This window comes from Catharus ustulatus, chromosome 1, assembly GCF_009819885.2.
Source record: "Catharus ustulatus isolate bCatUst1 chromosome 1, bCatUst1.pri.v2, whole genome shotgun sequence".
Taxonomy (NCBI): domain Eukaryota; kingdom Metazoa; phylum Chordata; class Aves; order Passeriformes; family Turdidae; genus Catharus; species Catharus ustulatus.
The window spans coordinates 98,674,966-98,694,199 of NC_046221.1; the positions used below are offsets into that span (position 1 = coordinate 98,674,966).

The 19,234-nt window shown below is 44.3% G+C and overlaps 1 protein-coding gene across 1 annotated transcript in view; it reads right to left on the reverse strand.

The window, feature by feature from the left end:
* Positions 1–16,762, reverse strand: part of PARD6G (par-6 family cell polarity regulator gamma) — a 64,200-nt gene extending 47,438 nt beyond the window's left edge. Inside the window, exons 1-2 of the mRNA XM_033082594.1 lie at positions 16,622–16,762; positions 3,556–3,778 (exon numbers count right to left, since the gene is read on the reverse strand). Coding sequence (XP_032938485.1) covers positions 3,556–3,778; positions 16,622–16,693 — 295 coding nt within the window. The 5' untranslated portion in view covers positions 16,694–16,762. The remainder of the gene's footprint in view (positions 1–3,555; positions 3,779–16,621) is intronic.
* Between the last annotated feature and the right edge of the window lie 2,472 nt (positions 16,763–19,234).

The following is a 19,234-nucleotide window of genomic DNA, read 5'->3' on the forward strand; positions in this document are numbered from 1 at the left end:
GGAGTCATTTGAGGCAGGTTTACCATGAAGAACTCATCATAATTCTGCTATTTATTCCAGTCTATTTAAGATGCTCCAATATAGATCAGGTTGAACACACACTGTGCCTCTGTGAGATAGGCATTAAAAAGCAAGATTTGATAATAATTTCATTCCATTTAATCATGCGAGAAATAATGTAATGCACTCGCAGTATGTAATACTAACTCCTTTCAGTTTTTCTGGTTTATGTTTCTGCTTGAATTCATAGCTTACACTTAAATATTTTTGCAGTATACAAGAGATTGTTTCAAGTGGTGTAGTTTAAGTCAGACACAGACCAAACAGTCTTGAAAAACATGATCAGCATCATCAGATAAGCTCTTCCTTGATGCAGGTCTTGGCTAAAATGCAGAAGTCACATGGAACAAGTGAAACACATGCTCAAGTTCCTGTATTGTTCTAAGGTCTTTGAGACATCTACCCCTTCCACAGCAGCAGGCACCTTCCGTAGGGAGTTCTATGTATGTCTGGTATCAGTTACAGCTGAGTGAACAAATCCTCATACTCAAAGCATCAGTTGATGTAAATCACTACTGTACTAACGAAGCCAAAAGAGCCACATCAGTTTACAACACAGGACATGACCCATACTTGCAGTCTGGGAAAGCAAGTCAAAGGCAAACTGCTTTTTCTTTTTATAGACTGGTTCTCTAATTAGGATTTTTGTCTGAACTGTAATTTGGTATTGGAGGGAAAAAAAACCAAAAAAACAAAAGAGAGCACCATATACTTTAAGCAGACAAATCACTGTGGGCTACAAAAATTTGCTATAGCTGAATTTACTCAAACACAACCTGCAAATGTCCCAGATTCTTCAAGACCCAAAAACTATGAACAACAATTGTTGCAAGCACACTGGGAACACCAATTCTAGTCCTTATTAAAATGGCTGGCTAATAAGCACTAAAATCCCCTGTGTGGGACTACTGTGATCCTGAAAAATTTGGGGCTCAGGAGATTTGAACCAAAAAATGAAAAGAAAAAAAAAGAGAGAGAGACAAAGGAGAATAATAAAACAGCTATCCCACACCCGGACACCAACCTGGAATGAAGAGTCCAAGCAATGTTTGCTTCTGGGGACAAGTGAGAGAAAGGCTTTTGAACTGAAAAAGTGCAAGACTAAGCTCAGATGAAAAACACCTAAGCAAACAAAAACATCGAACTAGGAAACTGTTGCTTGATCATTGTGCAAAGACAAAGTTACCTATTTTGCCACTCTGGGAATGTTTTAAGTGTTTTATCATGACTGTGAAATTGACCTGACAAGAGAAAGGGTAACTCAGCTATAAACTGGGCAAACAGACAGGATGACTAATCGTGCAGTTGATAAACAGTTTGCTTTGCTAGAAAAAGAGACCTGACCTTCAACTATTCAGTCCTTCTGTGCCTGCATGCTTCTGCCCTGTTCCCTGAAACTCTCCCTACTCTACAACATTGTGAGAACAACCTCTGGCAGTCAGCTCCCAGGACTACTCCCACTGAACAGCAGTGACCCCTGATCCAATAGCCTACAGTGCCCAGGCTCTGCAGCCTCCTTCAAAGTGCCAAGAAAGCACTGCTCACATATTTTACTAGCATCCCTGTCATGCTAATTTCCTGCCTCTGAAGTCAGAATTTAGGGCGCAGGTACACCACATTCCCGTGAATAGCACAATGATTTCTTGATGCTAGTTACCTTATTCTCTTGTGCAGGTCTCCAACCAGCGCTGCTCTATCACCCCAGCAGAGCAAAGGAAAAAGAGATGAAGATTTCACCTTCATTTCTGAAGGGAAAAATTTCTAAAGGCTTTGTCTATGCAAAGAAGATAAGCATGACTGTTAGGGACCATCCACAAGCATGAATCTCAAATGGTAACCTCAGGAGACCCTTATGAAAGTTAGCACTAAGCAAAGGGATGGGCCAGTATTTATTGTTTCCTTCAGCTTTACAGAGGGAGAATGTATGTTGGGAAAGATTTCAGGCTTTGCCACACTTGAGGAAGAACAGGCCTGTCTTCCTTCACTTGTCAGCATAATTCTTCTCACTGAACAACGGGTAAAATAAAAGTTTTTAAAAAAGGAAATATTGCCCTTTTCCATTAAGGTTAAGGGATGGAAACCTTAACAACCAGCACACTTCTCCTAGAAGAAGAGGGAGAATTTTTTTCTGTATGTAGACAACAGTTCTGATTTGCCTACTTCTGTGATCAACATTTCAGTGGTAAGCTCCTTCCAGTGCAGGATTAGGTCAGTGGTTTCAGCTGCCTGTCCAGAGCATGGACAACTGTGTTCTGAACAGGACTGATCCAGAGACATGAACAAACTGAAACTGAAGTAGGCATGGCAAACTCTTGCAAAGGATTTCTCATGACTTGACCCACCATGAACATTCACAAGCCCTAACAGGCATTGCAAGAAGACTTAATCAGATTTGTGATCCACATTTGCACTTCCTGCACAAGAAGGAGGAGCAAGTTTTCTCCCAGAGACATTTCTACTCACCTAATACACAGACCAACTACACAAACTGCTGCAAACCCTCTTTTCAACTGGCTTGAGCATCTAAAAATCACATCTAAAAGGTGGCAGATGATATGATCTGGACAGACAGGAGCCACACAGCCCTGGATATATTTGATGACACCAAATCAAACCATACACCACACCAGCTCACACCAGTGAGCAGGCTGGAGTCTGTTGCTAAATCCTCATCAGTACATAGCAAGAGTCCAGGCCAAAAAAAGCTACATGACTGATCCAAGTCTCAAACCTAGTCTTGCTTCTGCATCTGTTGCTGACAAGATTTTAATTCTAAAAGCCCTATGCTATAAATCACTACATGGCTGGAAAAAAAAACTGTGGAGGAAGTGTTAACACAGTGTTAGGTTCCCCTGGGATTTGAGGAGCTCTGTGAGAAGACACCTTATTATAAAAGCCAATTCTCTTCTGAAGAGATGCCAAACATGGTTCTTACAGAGAATAACACACAGACGACTTAAACATGATGTCACCTTGACATTCAGGCAATTCTGCCCAAGGTATGCGTGATGATTCAAAATGGGAAGAATCAGAATTCCTTAGTGTAAGGACAGAGGGAAAAAAATCATCGTTTCCCTGTTTGCCAGGTTAACATAGTAAACAAGATGACACTTGTGCCAATTTATTTTGCCTTTCAGAACTACACATCTGTGTGCATTCACACACAGGCATGAATAACTTGGGTATGACACTGACTATCAAGACAGATAGATAAGATGTCTAAATGTGAAACAGTAGTACTGAGATCCTCTCCCTCCACCAAGTGGAACGGTGCACTTGGCATGCTCAGGTAGTGACATGGTACCAACAGGACAAGGTACATTTGTCTCAGGCAACAAGGGCTCATGGTCATTCCCAGCATGGCATCCTTCAAACACCTTACAGGCAGCAATGCAGCCCCTCTACCTGCCATGAAGCCATGCCATTCCTGCCAGCTGCAGTGAAGTGCCTGTAAGGAAGAGCAAGATGGCTCCTAGATGCCTTTTTGCACCTTACCTTGTCTTTGGATAAAAACCCTGAGCAGTGGATGAGCACTTGAAACAGCCTTGAAGAAGTTGTCATCATTATTAATAGGGAGGAGGTCTCCATGCACATCAGCATATCCAATCATCACTTCCAGGTTGGCTATGTGATGAATGTGAAGAATCAGTTTGTAGAAGTCTTCAAACTTCCCTGGCTTGTAGCGATCCAGAGAGAACCTTCTGAACTCTGCCCCAAACTGCAAGACAAAGCAAACAGAACATCAGCAGATGTGTCACCACAGGCCAACGCTCCAGTTTGGCATATGAACGTGGTAAACATCACCTTTCTTTTCACAGACTTAGAGAGCCACAGAATCAGTCAGGTTGGAAAAGACTTCTGAGATCACCAAGTCCAACTTCTACTATTCAAACCTGCTCTGTGGTGAATACAATCACATGTTGGTGCTTACAAGTCTACTGATAGCCTTTTAGGTCCTCCCATCAGAACAGAACCATGGCTACCAAGACATCACAGGTACACTTAAGTGTTCCAAATTAAAAGAAATCACATTTTTAAAATATTAAGTTTTCATTAAATCCTCTAGAGGATAACTGCATTTGTAGGACTTAACTTTGGAGGTCCATTATTCATTATCATCATCTCAGGCATCCACAGAACCATTCTCCAAAGCAGAAGTATTCACTGCTTTCAAAAGAAGGTACTCAGCTATTCAAACAGCCTTATCAAAATTCTTTGCACGTTTCCTATCAATACCACTGGGATCCCAACCACAAGACCTTTAAAGAAGCATGGTATGTGAGCACACAGTTTGTTATTAGAAAATACACTCACTCTACATGACCCCTGAATTTCCTGGCAGTCCACGCAGCAGAAGGAAAGTTAGTTTTCATGGCTTTAATTTTTCAGTCACTCCACTGGCTTTTATTTTTAAAGCTTTATAGACCATTAAACAGTGATTGTCAAAAAAAAAAAAAATAGCAGGGGTAGGAGGGTGTGACTTGGCACAAGACAATAGAAAATGTTATAAATCCATGAAGCTGTTTTAAGTAAGTCAAAGGGACTGAGGAGAAGATTTCAATGGTCCTTATTTCTGATATTAGAAACATGCTGTTAAGAACAGGAAGGGAAAAATTGATCCTCTATTTAAGGAAATTAAAAGAATGAAAACAGGCATCTAGTTAGACTAAACAGGTTAAATCACCTTTCTGGTACATTTCATTTAATATTTTAGATTGTATATTATGAGCAAACTACTGTTCATCAACCAAACCTCTAAAACCATCCTAACTCACTCTTGGACACATGGAACCAAAGCCACAAATCCAAGAAAAAGTAAGGCTGTAACTAGAACCTCATAGAAGTTCAAGTCAGCCAATACCAGTGCTAGAAACCAAAGACACAAAATTAACAAGCACACAAAAGAAATAAAAAGGGGGAGAATTTTCTCTAGACAAATTCTTCCTCAAAATGGAGAATGACTTGCTTAGAGGTTCTCAGCTGCTAAATCAACATGCATGCCACTCTTTTGCTGAGACTAACAAAAGTATGAATCATCACCATAATCATCTTCAAGCAAAAAGGATAAAAAGAAGCCAACATAACCCTACTGGCTTTGGGCACAAGCATGTTCTCAAATTACTTCCGCAGTCATGAAAATCCCACTCTTGAGCATCAAAGCCTAGTTGTGATCATCTGACAGCTTGTTTAGTCAAATTCTGCTGCTTGTTTGCAATATTAACTGCTAGTTCCAGTTTGGATTTCAGAGTGCCCATCCAAAGGCACAAAAGGCAAACAAACCACAGCTGGTTCCAATGGACGAAAAGCAGTTCTCCTTTGTCCTTCACCCCCTGCTCCTCTCCAGAAAAATCCGAGTGGCAAATTACCTCTGTGGATACACTTCAAACTGAAAAGAAAAAGCTTATGTCTTTTTTATTTTAAAAGTATCCTAAAGTTTTCTTTACCTTAGAGTCGAGCTAGAAAAAAACCATCTTCAAGTATCAAGTTTAACACCTATCTAAATGATAAACTAAAGGGGCAAGACCAAGGTGCTTGTAGGTTTTGCTAAGAACTGCATTTACTGCTCTGCACACCTGAACAGGAACCCGGGATTCCTCGGGATTCCCTTAGCCAAAATACCAGGGCACTCACTCAGATGCCAGTCCCAGTAACCATTTGTTTAATGGACAGTTTGCCCAGCACCATTAGCACACACATGGTACTCTGGAGGACACAGCTGCTGTGCAGTCTCAGCCCAGGCAGTAAAACACCCATCCTACACAGCTCCCTCAGACCCCAGGTCTGCCGAGGGAACCCATCCCACCTGCTCAGCCCTACACAGCCAAGGCAGAGCTCGGGTCCTGCACAGAGACATTGCACCCAGCAGGAACGTGACATGGAAAAGGACAGAGGACAGAACTAAGGACACTAAGGACAGTTACTTGCACTTGTCTGGTACGACCCAAAGCTCAGCTTAAGTTACCACATAAAACAGCTGGCAAAAGGGCCAAGCCTCCCAGCCTGGCCCCTGCAGGCACACTGGAAACTACTGGATCAGTGGAGCCTGACATGTGGGAATGCCATGGCAGGCTTGGGGCACTGAGGTCTGACAGGAATGCTGTACAGTCAAACTGACTTGTTCACATGTTCAGCCTTAGGAAAGCCCAAGAGCCAATTTCACTTGCAGGGGAATAGCACAATAGTAAACAAATGCAAAAGATTTCACTTGTGCTTTCTGCACGACCCAGCTCTTTAAGGCAAGGGAGCTGAAGGTTATTCTGTAGAGGAGAAGGGAAGAGTCAAGAGATTTAAGCAGATAATGAGAATTACCTTCTTTTTGTTTAAAAGTTAGTACTGCTGTAGCAATAGTTTAGCTGATTGATTCACCCTGCGCATATACCAGTGTCAGCAGGTCTTTTCAGAAGAGGGGAAAAAACTGCTTCAGCTCATTCATCATCCCTAATGAGGCTGATAGAGAGTATCACAGTAATAATGGGGTTTGCAGTACCACTCAGCTGGGCGACTGGGTGCTCTGCATTGTATTCAGCCAGGAGTTCCAGATAACATCCGCCGTGTATCTTACAGAAACTACAAATTCTGATAGCCCAAACGACTGATCTGCTTCTCTAAGTCACAAAGTCCTTCTTATCATATCCCTTCACAGAGAGACACACAAGGACTGGTGTCTGCCAGCAAAGTCTTTGCCAGAACAATACTGTATTACACTCTTTGATAAACTAACAGTTTTAACAAGCAGATTAGTTTTCCATAATGAAGTAAATTACTCAGGTCTATTTAACTAATGCAAATACTGCAGCCAATATTGCAGAAGTCAGAGGACAGGAGGAACACAGGGAAATTTAAAAGAATTTAGTCTGACAGGGCTTATTATGACTGAAAAAAACAACTTAGAAAGAACTGCACATTTTGTTTCACAAAAATAACCTCCACCCCAAGATCCTCAGAGTATCAGCCAATCACTGTATTTGCTGTCTGCAGACTGATGACAAAAAGCACACAACAAAATGCAACACATCAGGCAGGAATCCCGAACAAAAACAGATGCCCAGAGAAGTGCTCTGATAAAAGTTAAAGAAGAAAGAAGACACAGCTAGCTGATCAAAACTTACACGGGCTAATCAAGAGCAATCAACTGCTTTCTTTGGGTTTTTTTCTGGCTAAGGGGTATAAGAGGTCAGAGAAGATGAGGGAGCAGGATTTTGAGGTTTGCTTACTTAGAGATGCTATTTTGTGAAATGAAGGAGTTATTTGCAAGCAAAAGAGAGCATTTTTTTCTTTAAATTTTAAATTTCAAGATGTTTACAGGGCCAAAAATTAAGCCTTATGTTTATGAGGTGCAATCCCTCTAGTTTATTGTTGGCTTTGAAATTAGGTATTGTAATAAGAAGACATCAAAGAGCAACATTTAGCAATAAACATGAGTTACATTAGCCACCTACTTCTCTCATGAAGTAAAAAAATCAAGAACACTTTCATCCTTGCATAGACTGTAATTTCTGCTTACATGTGAGATTTTCAGAACTCAGAAGACCTAATCAGGGATGCTTTATCAGTGAGAATGAGCAGAGAGCAAGAAAGAGGAGGAGGGAAGACAAGGTTCATGATTCTGTGCTTGCTGACTTCACCTGGGACTTCAGAGCTCTGCTGTCACATTTCTGTCTGTTTCTCTGCTCCCTTTTTCTCCCCCAGTTACATCTTGCCCAGCTCACACAGCATTCCCCAGCTCTGATCCCTGTCTCAGAGCGGTTGTCACTAGTGGCAAGAGGCCACCAAGCAAGTAGATGTTCTCTGCAACCAGTTTTCTCTTCAATGGCTTGCTCCAGAGTTTGGTTCACTAAAATCATGGAGCTGGTGGAAAGTGTGAAATTTCACATTCTGCTCAGATCTTGCTATTTCTTTCAAGAGAGAGTCACACAGGCAAGACAGCCTCTCTTCTGTTTTCCCATAAGAGAAATCCCATCAGGGATACAGTTTTGCTACCTTCTGCCCCAAACTTTTTTCCTGATTGACATCATGCCATACTTCTACCCTTCTTCCTTCTATTCCCTCCTTTTACTCTCCCAGAAAACCACAGCCATGCTTCAGTATCACTTAGAATAGCTTCTCTTACTAAAGAAAACCAGTAGTTCCCCTTCATTTTCATGCTTCTTTGACACAATGTTTCACATCTCTGCTTTTTGTTTGAAGAACAACCTTTGTAACCCCTTCAACCCTCTCCAGGGGGCTGTAAGGCTCAGATCAGGGCAAGTTTTCTCTCTTTTGCCATCTACTTGGAAGAGAAATTATTCTCTCTCTATTGCCATCACCCTCAGATCACCTTCTGCTCATGAGATGCACCTCACGTTCAGTCTCACAGAGATCTTTTCAAACATGCTTGGCTGTCAGCTCAAAGGTAACCTAAAACCAAGGTTACCCTTTCCCTTGCCTCACCTTATTTCATGATTTTTGAGAACTAGACCACTACACTCCTTATTTTGCCTCACTAGCACATGGCAGTCTGTGAAAATAGTTATTCACAAAAGCAACAGCATCAGCCTGTTTGTTTGGAACCATCATCCCTTTCTTTGCCAGCCTTGATCCAGTAGTTTTTCTCCCATCAGGTCACCCATGTAGCTGCTTTCCCTCTACCATTTCTGTCAGCAGTGCCCCCAAGCAGCACACTGCCAGCCTTCCTCACTGCCTCACCTGCTCATATTTAAACCCCCAGTGCTGCTGTCCTTCAAGAAATAATCGTCTGCAGGAAAGTAAAAGCTTTAAAATAAATCTCTGATTTAAGTGCCAAGCCTACCTTTCCAAAAGCAAGTATCTTCCTTTTTTATTCTGGTACCCTGCATCTCTGGGAACAAACCAAAGTCTGTTTGCAAATGACATAGACCAAGGTGGTCCTGTATTTTTATGCAACACACAACTCTATCACACCATGGAGCTCAAGCACAAATACAGCACAGGATGCATACATCCATGGCATGTCACCATCAGTATGAGAGAGAAAAAAGAACATTTGGCACCTTGCCACCTAGAGGGACAAAGCAATTGGGCCTGGTCAGCAGTGTGATAAGCCATGAGCCCAGCTTCCTGCAGAAAGGCAGCCTTGCACTACTGCAGGTTTCCAGCAAGAGCAAACCACGAGAGCAAACCACTTTCAAACACTTACTGAGAGGTATCTACATGGATACAGGAAACCTGTAACCAGTATGGGCTCTGGCTGGTTGCAAACTTATTTAAGACACTTTAAGCTGCCGCCAGAGGTTTTTCCCCATGAGCTCAGTGCCAGCAACAGCTGCAGAGAAGTAATTTGATGCAGCTGCACACACACATCCCTGGCCAGACCTGAAGGGGGACTGGGAACAGCTGTGCAGGACGGAAGCAGGGGGGATGGCACAAGGCTGGGTGGTCCTGAGGTTGGCACCACCCCCTTCCCCAGACATTTCTGCTTCAGTCAACTCCAGGCATTTCCAATGGCAATGGGAATACCGCTGTACTGGAAGATTTTCCCTTCACTTGGAGGGAGGCGGTGTCTCTCAAGGTACATTTCATCTTTTAACTCCTGGCCTGCCATTGTAAAGGTAATTAGAGGCAAGCAGTGAATCCTTGGAAAACCCCTTCTTGGTTCCCAGAAGCTCAGATTAAGTGCACACAAAGTCTCTCACAAAGGGAATGATAAGGGACTACAGAGGAAGGCACTATTAATTGCACCTCTGAAGAACTCCTTGGAGGTGGCTAGTCCTGGAGCCTGTTAGACAGAGCCTCCACAGGTATTTTAACTCACACGGGAGACATTCCTTTCTGACTTGGCTGTAAACAACATTTAATTTTCTGAGGTGCTCTTTAAAGTTGAAAGATCCATTGTTCAGTGTCCTTTAGGACTGTTTCAGTGTGGTGAGACTAAATTTGAGAAGACTACTCACGTAAGACAGACTGGCTGGACGAAGTTTTAAGCAGATCAGAAATTCCCAAGTTACTAGACTAAAAAGTATTACAAACAGGAGAGAAGCTGGAGGCAGGATCAAGAATGGGAAAGCATGGGAATACTGGAACACAAGATAGCCAACCACCCAGTCAGCACAGCTGGTACCCCAGCCCACACCAATATACTTGCTTCAGCTACATTGTTGGAGGAACTACCACCTTTCTGTGACAAGACCGACCTGAGACTACATCAAACCTGAGCACCAGGGATATCCTCCACCACACCATGCTAGGGACACCAGGTAGCTCAAAGCAATGCTCCAGCTTTCCCTGTATCTCCTAGAGGCATTACTGCTCCCACAGTGCCAGAGCACAGGCCAGAGAAGAGTCAAACTGTGCTGGCTGTCACCTGAACACAACTATTGCAAGATGACTTGTCTGTGCTGCACTTTCCAGCTGAAAGGCTTGGCTTCTCGTCTGTGAAGCGTGCCCAGGACCCACTGTTGTGGCTCAGCTGAAAGCTGTGGTCACTTTCTCTCATGTCACCTAGCAGACAGACTTAAGGTTGCTAGGTATGACCACTTCAGAAAGCTATCCTACCACGAAAAGCAAAGATTTGTTTGTAATGAGAGAGGAACCACAAGTTTAGTAGGTGCTATTCAGCACATCAGAATAAGCACAATACCTGCGGTGAGAAGCCCAGCAAACTGGGAGGGAAAGGAACAGAGGCAACACTTCTTAAGAGATATTAATGTTTACAGTCTCTTTCTCTTGACATGTTTTGCAACAATCCAGACCGTCTCAAGTTGCTATTACTGTGGCACACTGTCTTCATTTGAGAGGGGGAAGCACTGCGGTTTTCGGAGTCCGTGCCACATTTGGTTTGCATATAATCGAATATGTTTTCAAGCTCAAAAACAGAAGTTAAATCAGATGGTTACAGGGCTTTTTACTGCACTTATTTTAGTTTTATGCCAGGTATGACAAGTATGACCTTAACTTGGAAGAATCTAAAGTACTGCTTAAAAACCTTAAGCAGACTTCAAGTCTGTTTTAACATTCTGCAGTGTTTAAAAAGAGCGCTGCTTTTTGATCTATTTTGAAGTGTGCTACACATGGAAAACTTTTCTTAAAACTTCAGAAGGCCTGTACAGCTTCAGGGTTAGTGTGAAATCAAAGTACACAAGGCTGGAAAACACAGTTTGTAAACATCTCTCAGTTAACACCAGACAGTGCAGAACCAGACCTTTAAAATCTCTTTAGAGAGGGCTATTAAAGGTAAGCTTGCTCTTAAGTGTTATTGCTGCAGTTTTAACACTGCTTGATGTTGCACTTTATACATTTCAAACACACAGTATGTATACATATACTGCCGTAGCTGAACAGTCATGTGGACATGTGACACCAGCAACTTTAGCAGGGGGGAAGATGCAAAGGAGGTTTAAACCATCAATCTTTGTGTAACAGCACAGGCACACTTCTTCTGAGACAGGGGGACAACACATGAGCAGGACAAAACACCCAAAAGCTGTTTGAATGCTATATCTATCTGGCAGCTGGGCAGGCTTGCTGAAATACTGACTGCTACATGTGCCTCAGACCAAAACTTTTAGCTGCTAGTGACTTTGTAGAGAACGGAGCATAACTGATCCCAAACATGCTTTTTGTCTTTGAACACTGTAACAGTATCATGTCTACTCAGGACATACCAGAAAATGATTGCAAATTCATTTGCAGCACCCATCTAAACACCAACATTTAATGAGAATCAAAACAGGATGGGAGAAGAGAGTGTAAAAAGATATGGTTATAATTAACTGGTTCTATTTATCTTAATGGGTTTGTTTATGGTAGTAGGATGTTAGTCACATTATTGTCAATTTGTAAATCAGTTTGCAATGCAAGAAAACATGACACTATTAATAAGGCAGAAATGTGACAGTCAGCACGTGAGTCAGGTAGCTGTGCTTTTACAATCCTCAGCCACTATCAAAAGTTTCATTGTCCCAGAGGGTTCATCAACAACAAAGGATTCTTTTGCAAAGCACTTTTATCAGGGAACGACAAGTACATTTAACCATCTTTGAAATCATGAAATTAATTCTTACTAGTACATACAGTTCACAGGAATTCATATAGTAGTAACAGAAAAACAGTACTCTGCTGCTTTTAAGCCAGAAACATGGACCTGTCAGTTTCAAAGTGAAAAAAACCCCAACACACACTTTAACAAACAACTCAAAGCGCCATCATTTAAAGGCCCGAGGCAATCTTATACTTCTGCTATTCCAAGATATCTAAGAGATTGAAAAAGAAATACACATTTGGACTGATAGTTACCCTCCTGTTTGAAAAACTGTGCATAATATTCAAGAGAACAAAAAATAAAATCTCCTTTCACTCAGAGCAAGACAAAAGAAGATTGGCTACATGAAGTTACATAATTCAAGAGAAGTTTTACCACTAATGTAGGAATTCCTATTTTAAAAGCATTTGTTCTTCTGTAGGCTTATATTCATGGGCAAAGAAGCCTGTAAGTTCTCTGTAAAGCTAAAGACAGAAACTGAAAAATAGGTTAAGAACTCTGCCTGTGGCCACGAGATCCCAAACAAAACAAACACAAAAAAGCCCCACACATTGCAGGGACTGGAGCTCTTGGTAAAAGGGAAAAAAGGGGAGAGAAAGGGTCATCTGGAAACCTTTTTCAGAGATTAGAGGCAGTTTCTTGAGAGGGGACAGATACTTCACTTGTCACCCAACAGAGGAAAGGAGCCAGTGAGTACTAGACACATGAGAATATGCAGTTGTTCTAAGCCAGCAAGATAATGTGTTTTCAGATCCTGTCTGAAAGGGCTGAAACATTAATCCTGAGCAACAGAGACAACACTTAGATAAGAACTGAGCTTCTAATTTATTTTGTCGTGAAAGACGGGAGAAAAGGGCTAAGGTGTAATTACAATTCAATTAATATTTTCTAATGACATGTGCCAACTTCTAAGCAGGTTTCTCTTTAGCCTTCCTCTTTTCTATCTAGCAATAAGCTTTTAAGTGTTTTGATTTTAAGGCCAACTCTCTGAGGATGAGGCAGAGGAAGGGGGAAAGCAGGGAGCCAGACAGAAGGGGACTCCTTAAAGTGGGAGACTGCAGCAATTTCCACCACTGCCGTGTCTGAAACAGAGGTGTGTACAGATGGCACAGAGGGTTTTCCCCTTCAGAATTTGCTGCAGCACAGAAATCCATGAAGCTTTGGTAGCACCTTACAGTCACCCAGAGGAAAAGTGACCTGACATACACCAAAAGGTACAACACAGTGCCACAAAGATCATCCTTCTGCAATGACACAGCCAGAGAACGTATCACCGCCAGCATTCCCACCACACAGTCACAGACATGAAGAGCCCATGGACACAAGAATCGTGATGTGAAGCATGCTTTGGGCCACGTTCCCAGCAGGGGTGATGGGTCAGGCTAGGTTCAGCAGAGCTGCAGGCTGGTTCAGACCCACTGAAATCTGATCATCCACAAACATCACAGGTCTACTGGACAAAAAAAAAATTGCTGCCTGCAGGTTTTGGCCCTCTGGCACAATAAGGATGTTGAACACTGGAATGAGTTCAGCTATCAAGATGCTCCCTTCTTCTCCTCCTCCTCGCCCTCTCCTCCCCTTTCAACACAGATACATACACATGCACTCTTTGTTTTTAACAACCCTCTGGCACACATCAAGAACCTTATAACTTAAGGATACTTGGGGATTTCCAGAGAAGTGTCTTACCCAGTAGAGCACTTAGTGCTAACAAACTCCCCCCTTTCACTTATCAAGGGCACAAACTAACTTTCAAGAACTTGTTTTTAAGAGAAAAGGAACGAAATTCAGAAAATACAGAAAAAACAGATTTCACAGAAGCCACTTGTGACTAATGTAAGACACCAGCAGGATGCTGGTTTATCCTTTAGGAAGGAACCATAACAGAGGCAGGGATATCAAAACCCCAGTATCTGCAAACTATCTCCCATCCAACTCCCCACAACCATTTTTTCCAGAGCTCTTTCTGATCAAACTCAATCTACAGCAGAGAATAGCTATTTCACACCATTGTGTAAAAGCAGCACTCTCTCACACTCAGCTCCTCTGCTAAAAGGGATTCCACCTGCCCACGGACTGCCACTTCCCCAGCCTTTGAAAAGCCACCAAGAATCCCTTGATCCCCAGCCAGCAGCATGCCCCGGCGCAGAGGCTGAGCTGCACCCACCTCCGCTCACCTGGCAGCCTGCGCTCTCAGGCGATAGCTGCAAAATCATGAGTTCTCAGACTCAACTTTCAAGTTCTCAGGCAAGCCCAGACAGGCCTCATACCTACAAAACACCAGCAACTAAGTGTTTAAAAGGTTGACTGTATAGGGCTACCAAAAGTAGCATTACTGAACTTTTTTGTTTCCCCAGCCTCAGATAGTCCATGCAAACTAAAAAACCTCAACAGTCTGTATTTCTAGATGACCACAGCACAACACCACAATGATCCACAGGGACAAGGCTGCCAGCATCACAACCCACCCTACAAGAACATTGTTTTTGTAAGAGGTATAAGGTTTTTATACAGCAGCTTGCCAGGTACCATTGGCCACAGCTTTTCACTGGATCTCCTTCAGATTGCTGAAGAGTAACTCTGTGAGAGGGAACCTATGAGCTTTACAGGCAAAATAAAACTATCTTGCAATGTCAGCACCAAAGCCTGCTACATCAACAGCCTAGCTGTTATTGTGCCCAAGTCATGCTAACAGTAAAACTCACCAGCACCAGGAAATTCAACAGCACAGCTCCCACTGACACACACTGCAGGTTCACAGACCATCGCTGGGTGTAGGCCCTCAACAGAGTATTTTGAATGTAGCCTCTATTTTAAGTTTTCTTACAATGCAGTAGAGTTCTCTATACTAGCTTCTGGGCCATCAGTAGTGAAAACCCACAGAAAGCCTTCAGTAAACCTGTCCCATCCATACAAGTCTATTTTCCATCCCTCCAAAAATCCACAATTATTCCTAGGCTTACAATCTCCCTATACATCACTCTGTGTCTATAGAACCAGGTAGGATTCACTTACAGAATTCCTGCAGCTGTAAGGGAAACGAAGAGCTCTTTACAATTAGGTTTGCTTTCTAATTGTTAATAGAACAAACTAAAGTTATGGCAATACTGAAGTAGAAGAGAGAGGATGAACTTAAAAAATTCTCATACGTGGTCAAAGCTTTAGTTTAACACTTACAGAATGTAAGGGGTATAATTCAGAGGACAGGATCTGGAGCATTTGGGAGCCACAAGGAATGTTGTGGGTGGGTTACATCTGAGCACCAGTACAAGCTGAACCAAAACTTTCCAGCTATGGAAGGAGAATGGAACTTTCTAGGCCAGTTGAGCCCTTTCAAGTGGCAACAGCAGGTTAGGAAATAAGGGCCTGAACCCACATTTCAGGTGCCATGCTTAGAAACGACTGGAGGCTCCCTTGGACATAAGGTACTTCTCCCTCTGAAGCCATCTCTGCTCTATTTGCTGCTCAAGGCCATTTGATCTGAATGCAAATTTTAACAGCAGAAATGGACAAAAATGAGCAGCATCAAGCAGACAGTCCCAAACACATCACCTTGAACACTATCTCAGCAGGTGGTCAGGGACTCCAGGAAAGGGTTAAAGTTATCTGCACTCTTTTCAACTCATGCATTACCTACACCTTGCCTGTTATACATGTATAAAACACGGGCTTTTGGGGAGATTTCTCAGTTTTGCTTAAATGCTACTTATTTTTGCCCGCAGAGGCACAGGCAAGATTTTGATGTGCTGGTTCAGCCGAGAGCGTCTAAAGTCTCTTGAGAGCTCAGCAAGACCAACGCCAGGCACAGCCACCCGGCACCATCCATCCTCGGAGGCGGCCAGCTCCGGCAGCCCCGCCGATCTCGGCTCCTTCCCCCGCACCACCGGGGACACAAGCTGATGAAACAAGCTTGCACACCGTGCGCAAGCTGATGCCGGTGCCGGCATCCCGGCACAGCCCCGCAGGAGCGGGAAGCTTCCCGCAGGTCCCTCTCCGGCTCCTGCGGCTCGGACCTACGGCGGGACCGCGGCGCGGCCAGCACCGGCGGGGGAACCCTTCCCGGTTCTCTGCTCCTCCGCCCTGAACGCGTCGGGGCACCCATCCCGCCTCCCTGAGCCGGTCGGAGCACCGGGGGGCTGAAACGCCCCGGGGTGGGGCGGGAGCGGCACCGGGGCCGCGCCTCCCGGTGCCCCCGGGCCGAGCCCCAGCTCGCCCGCCAGGCGAGGCCGGCGGCGCTTCCCGAGCCGCCCCACGAAGTTACGGCCGGAGTCCCCGCGGCGAGACAAAAGATGGAGCGGGAGCGGCGGGGGCACGCCGGGGGCGGGCTGGAAGGGTCGCGCCGCCGCCTCCGGCCGGGCAGGGGCGGCTCGCCGGGAGCTGCGCCCGGAGCGCTGATCCCGCCTCCCCGCCAGCCCGGCCCCGCTCTGCGGGCTCAGCCCGGGACACGGCTCCGGCCGCACCGGGCGGGGACGGCAGACACGGGGAATGGGGGGAGCTCCATTCATTTTCGGGAGCACCAACCGGGCAGGGGCGCTCCCGGCCGAGGCCGCGCCGCGGTCTGCTCACCTTACTCTTCACTTCCACCGCGCTGCACTCCAGATACCGCAGAGTCTGAGATTTGTTGAAACTCCGGTTCATCTTCCCGGCCCCGCTGCCTGTCCTCCCCTTCCCTTCGCGCGCCGCCGGCCCCGCTCGCGCCGCGCTCCGCTCCTGCGGCCACTTTGTTCCCGGCGCGCGCGCGCCAACGGCAGCGGCGGCGGCCGCAGGGATCCGCGCGGGGCTGGCGCTCCGGCTGGGCCGGCGGCGGGCGGGCGCCTCGCCCCGGCGGGACCCGCCCCCGGGCCGCCCCGGATCCGCCCCCGGGCCGCCCCGGACACGCCCCCGGCGGCCGCGGGGCTGCGGCGCGGCAGGGATTGTGCGGGAGCGGCGTGCCGGGCCGCAGCACAAAGCGCACCCGCGGGACGGCGGCTCCCCGGGTGCCCCCCAGCGCTCGGAGGTGCCCGTTGTGCGCCACAAAAGGGACCCGCACAAACTTTTCCAGACGGCGCTGATTGTTCTTGAAAGAGGGTTGGGATGTGAGAAGTGCTGCGAGTCATTAATTTGAGACCGCAGATCACCGGGTTTGGGAGGAGAGTTTCCACCACGCCCTCCTTGAAATAAATCGGTGCACTGCCTCCCTCTGCTAGCTGCTCTTACTAATTAGGTAGCTTATTAATTTGAGAATCTCGAAGGAACTTAACTTCTTTACGTCTTCTGCCAAGGATCTTTTTAATTTCAGCAGTCATTTTTCCTTCAGTCAGCATCTTTTAGTCACTGAGAGCCTTTGAAAGTGGTATTTTTTTCCTACACAATCCTGCCCAAAACATCAAGTCGTGATGTACAGAAGCTCAGGACACGGCACAGACCTGTGCAACCAGTTCTCTGCTGCTCAGCATTTCCTAGGATCGTCTGCCTGTCTAAGCAAGGAGCACAAGGTCGTAACAGACCTTACAGCCCACCCATCTCTTCTCCAGGCTTGCTGGGCAGGTGTCAGTGGCAGTGATGGGAATACCCACGAATTTAGGGACAAAAAACAAGAACTGAGTTGACCTTTCATGTGACTCCAAGTAGGAGAATCAAAGCACATGCCCCAAATACAAACCAGCTCCATCTTACTGGAAAATGGACCTGAAATGAACATTTGCCACATGTTCTGGGCTTGCACTGTGCTTGGGAGGTTTGCTATAAGTTAAACTGGAAAAATAAAGTCTAGAGAGTTGAGAAAGGAAATGTTTGTATGAACTTGATCTTTTCCTCTTTTCATCTTAGCATAAGCAATGCAGCAGCTTTGCTTTCCTGCTGTGATGGCCAAGGCCAAGCTGTGGAGATACAGCATCCCTGGGGTGCTCAGTGAACAGCCCTTTTGGGATGTCTCAATGTAAAAATGGATCTTGAAATCCAGCAGCTGGATCTGTATGGTCTAGTGCTTCAACATCTGGAGCAACAAGGCCAGTTCACTGGCATGAAGTTAATCAGTAGCTGAGGGACTGGTCTTCCATCCAGTTTTTTGAAATTTTTTTGTTTCAATTTCTTTTTTGCCACACCCCTCTCCCCTTCTTCTTTTTTTTAATTTTTTTTGTTTTGTTTTTGGTTTTTTAATTTTTGGTTTTTTTTGTTTTTTCAAGAAACAAAGTTCTCAAGAGGCAGAAACCAGCAAGCAATTTTAGTCAATTTTAAATTTGGTACTTGTTGCATTTGCGATGTCCACTTGAGAAGTACAGATTAAACTTGCTTGTCTTTTATTTTATGCTTACTTCAGGGAGCGCAAATGTTTCATTACCATCTCTTTTATATTAATAAACACTCTTCAAACTAATAATGTCTACTGAGCTGCGTGTCACCAGAATGAGAATTAAATGAAAAGGAATTAAAAATATGTATATAATTTTGGGGGTGAGATTTAAGCTGGTAAGCCATACTGAATTGAAAAAAGAATAAAGATATATGTTTCAAAGCACAAAACAGGGGTTTATTTACCAGCAGAGCTAAAGGGATTTCTACTCTTCCCTTCCCCAGCCACTGCAGATCCTGTTTGTATTTCCACCACCACATGAATAGACAGCTCTCTTCTTCTCATCTACCTGTCTTTGAAGCTAACAGGTACATTGAGGACAAAAATTACTTTATTTGAGGAGCGGAGCTAATATTTTTTCTATTTCTTCTATCCTACAAGATTTTAGAAATGGTAGATTACTGCCTCTCCTTTTTTTTAATTCACCTGTTAGAAAAGCTGCTTTTTGGCTCTTCCATTCCTTCCCAATTTTTCAACCTTGTATTAAACACTTAAAATAGAAACAAGGTGAATACACTAATATGAGGAAATATGCTTTTTATACCTCCAAAGAGGCTACTGATAGGAAAGGTTCCTTTCAAATTACTTTTTAAAAAAACTGATTTCTGCTGTTTTTTCTCAATCTGAGTTAAATATCCATCCTTTTATAGATCAGTGTAGACACCTTTAACTCACTCTGATCTGAGAAATTATCCATTTCTGGATAGCTTATTAATTAGGCTAAAATAGGGAAAGTATGAGAAACTGGCTGTATTCTTTTGTTAGCAGAAAAATTAGAATATTACATAAGTATTTACAAATTATCTATGATTTATCAATATTATTTCTCAATAGCATTTAATAATTTA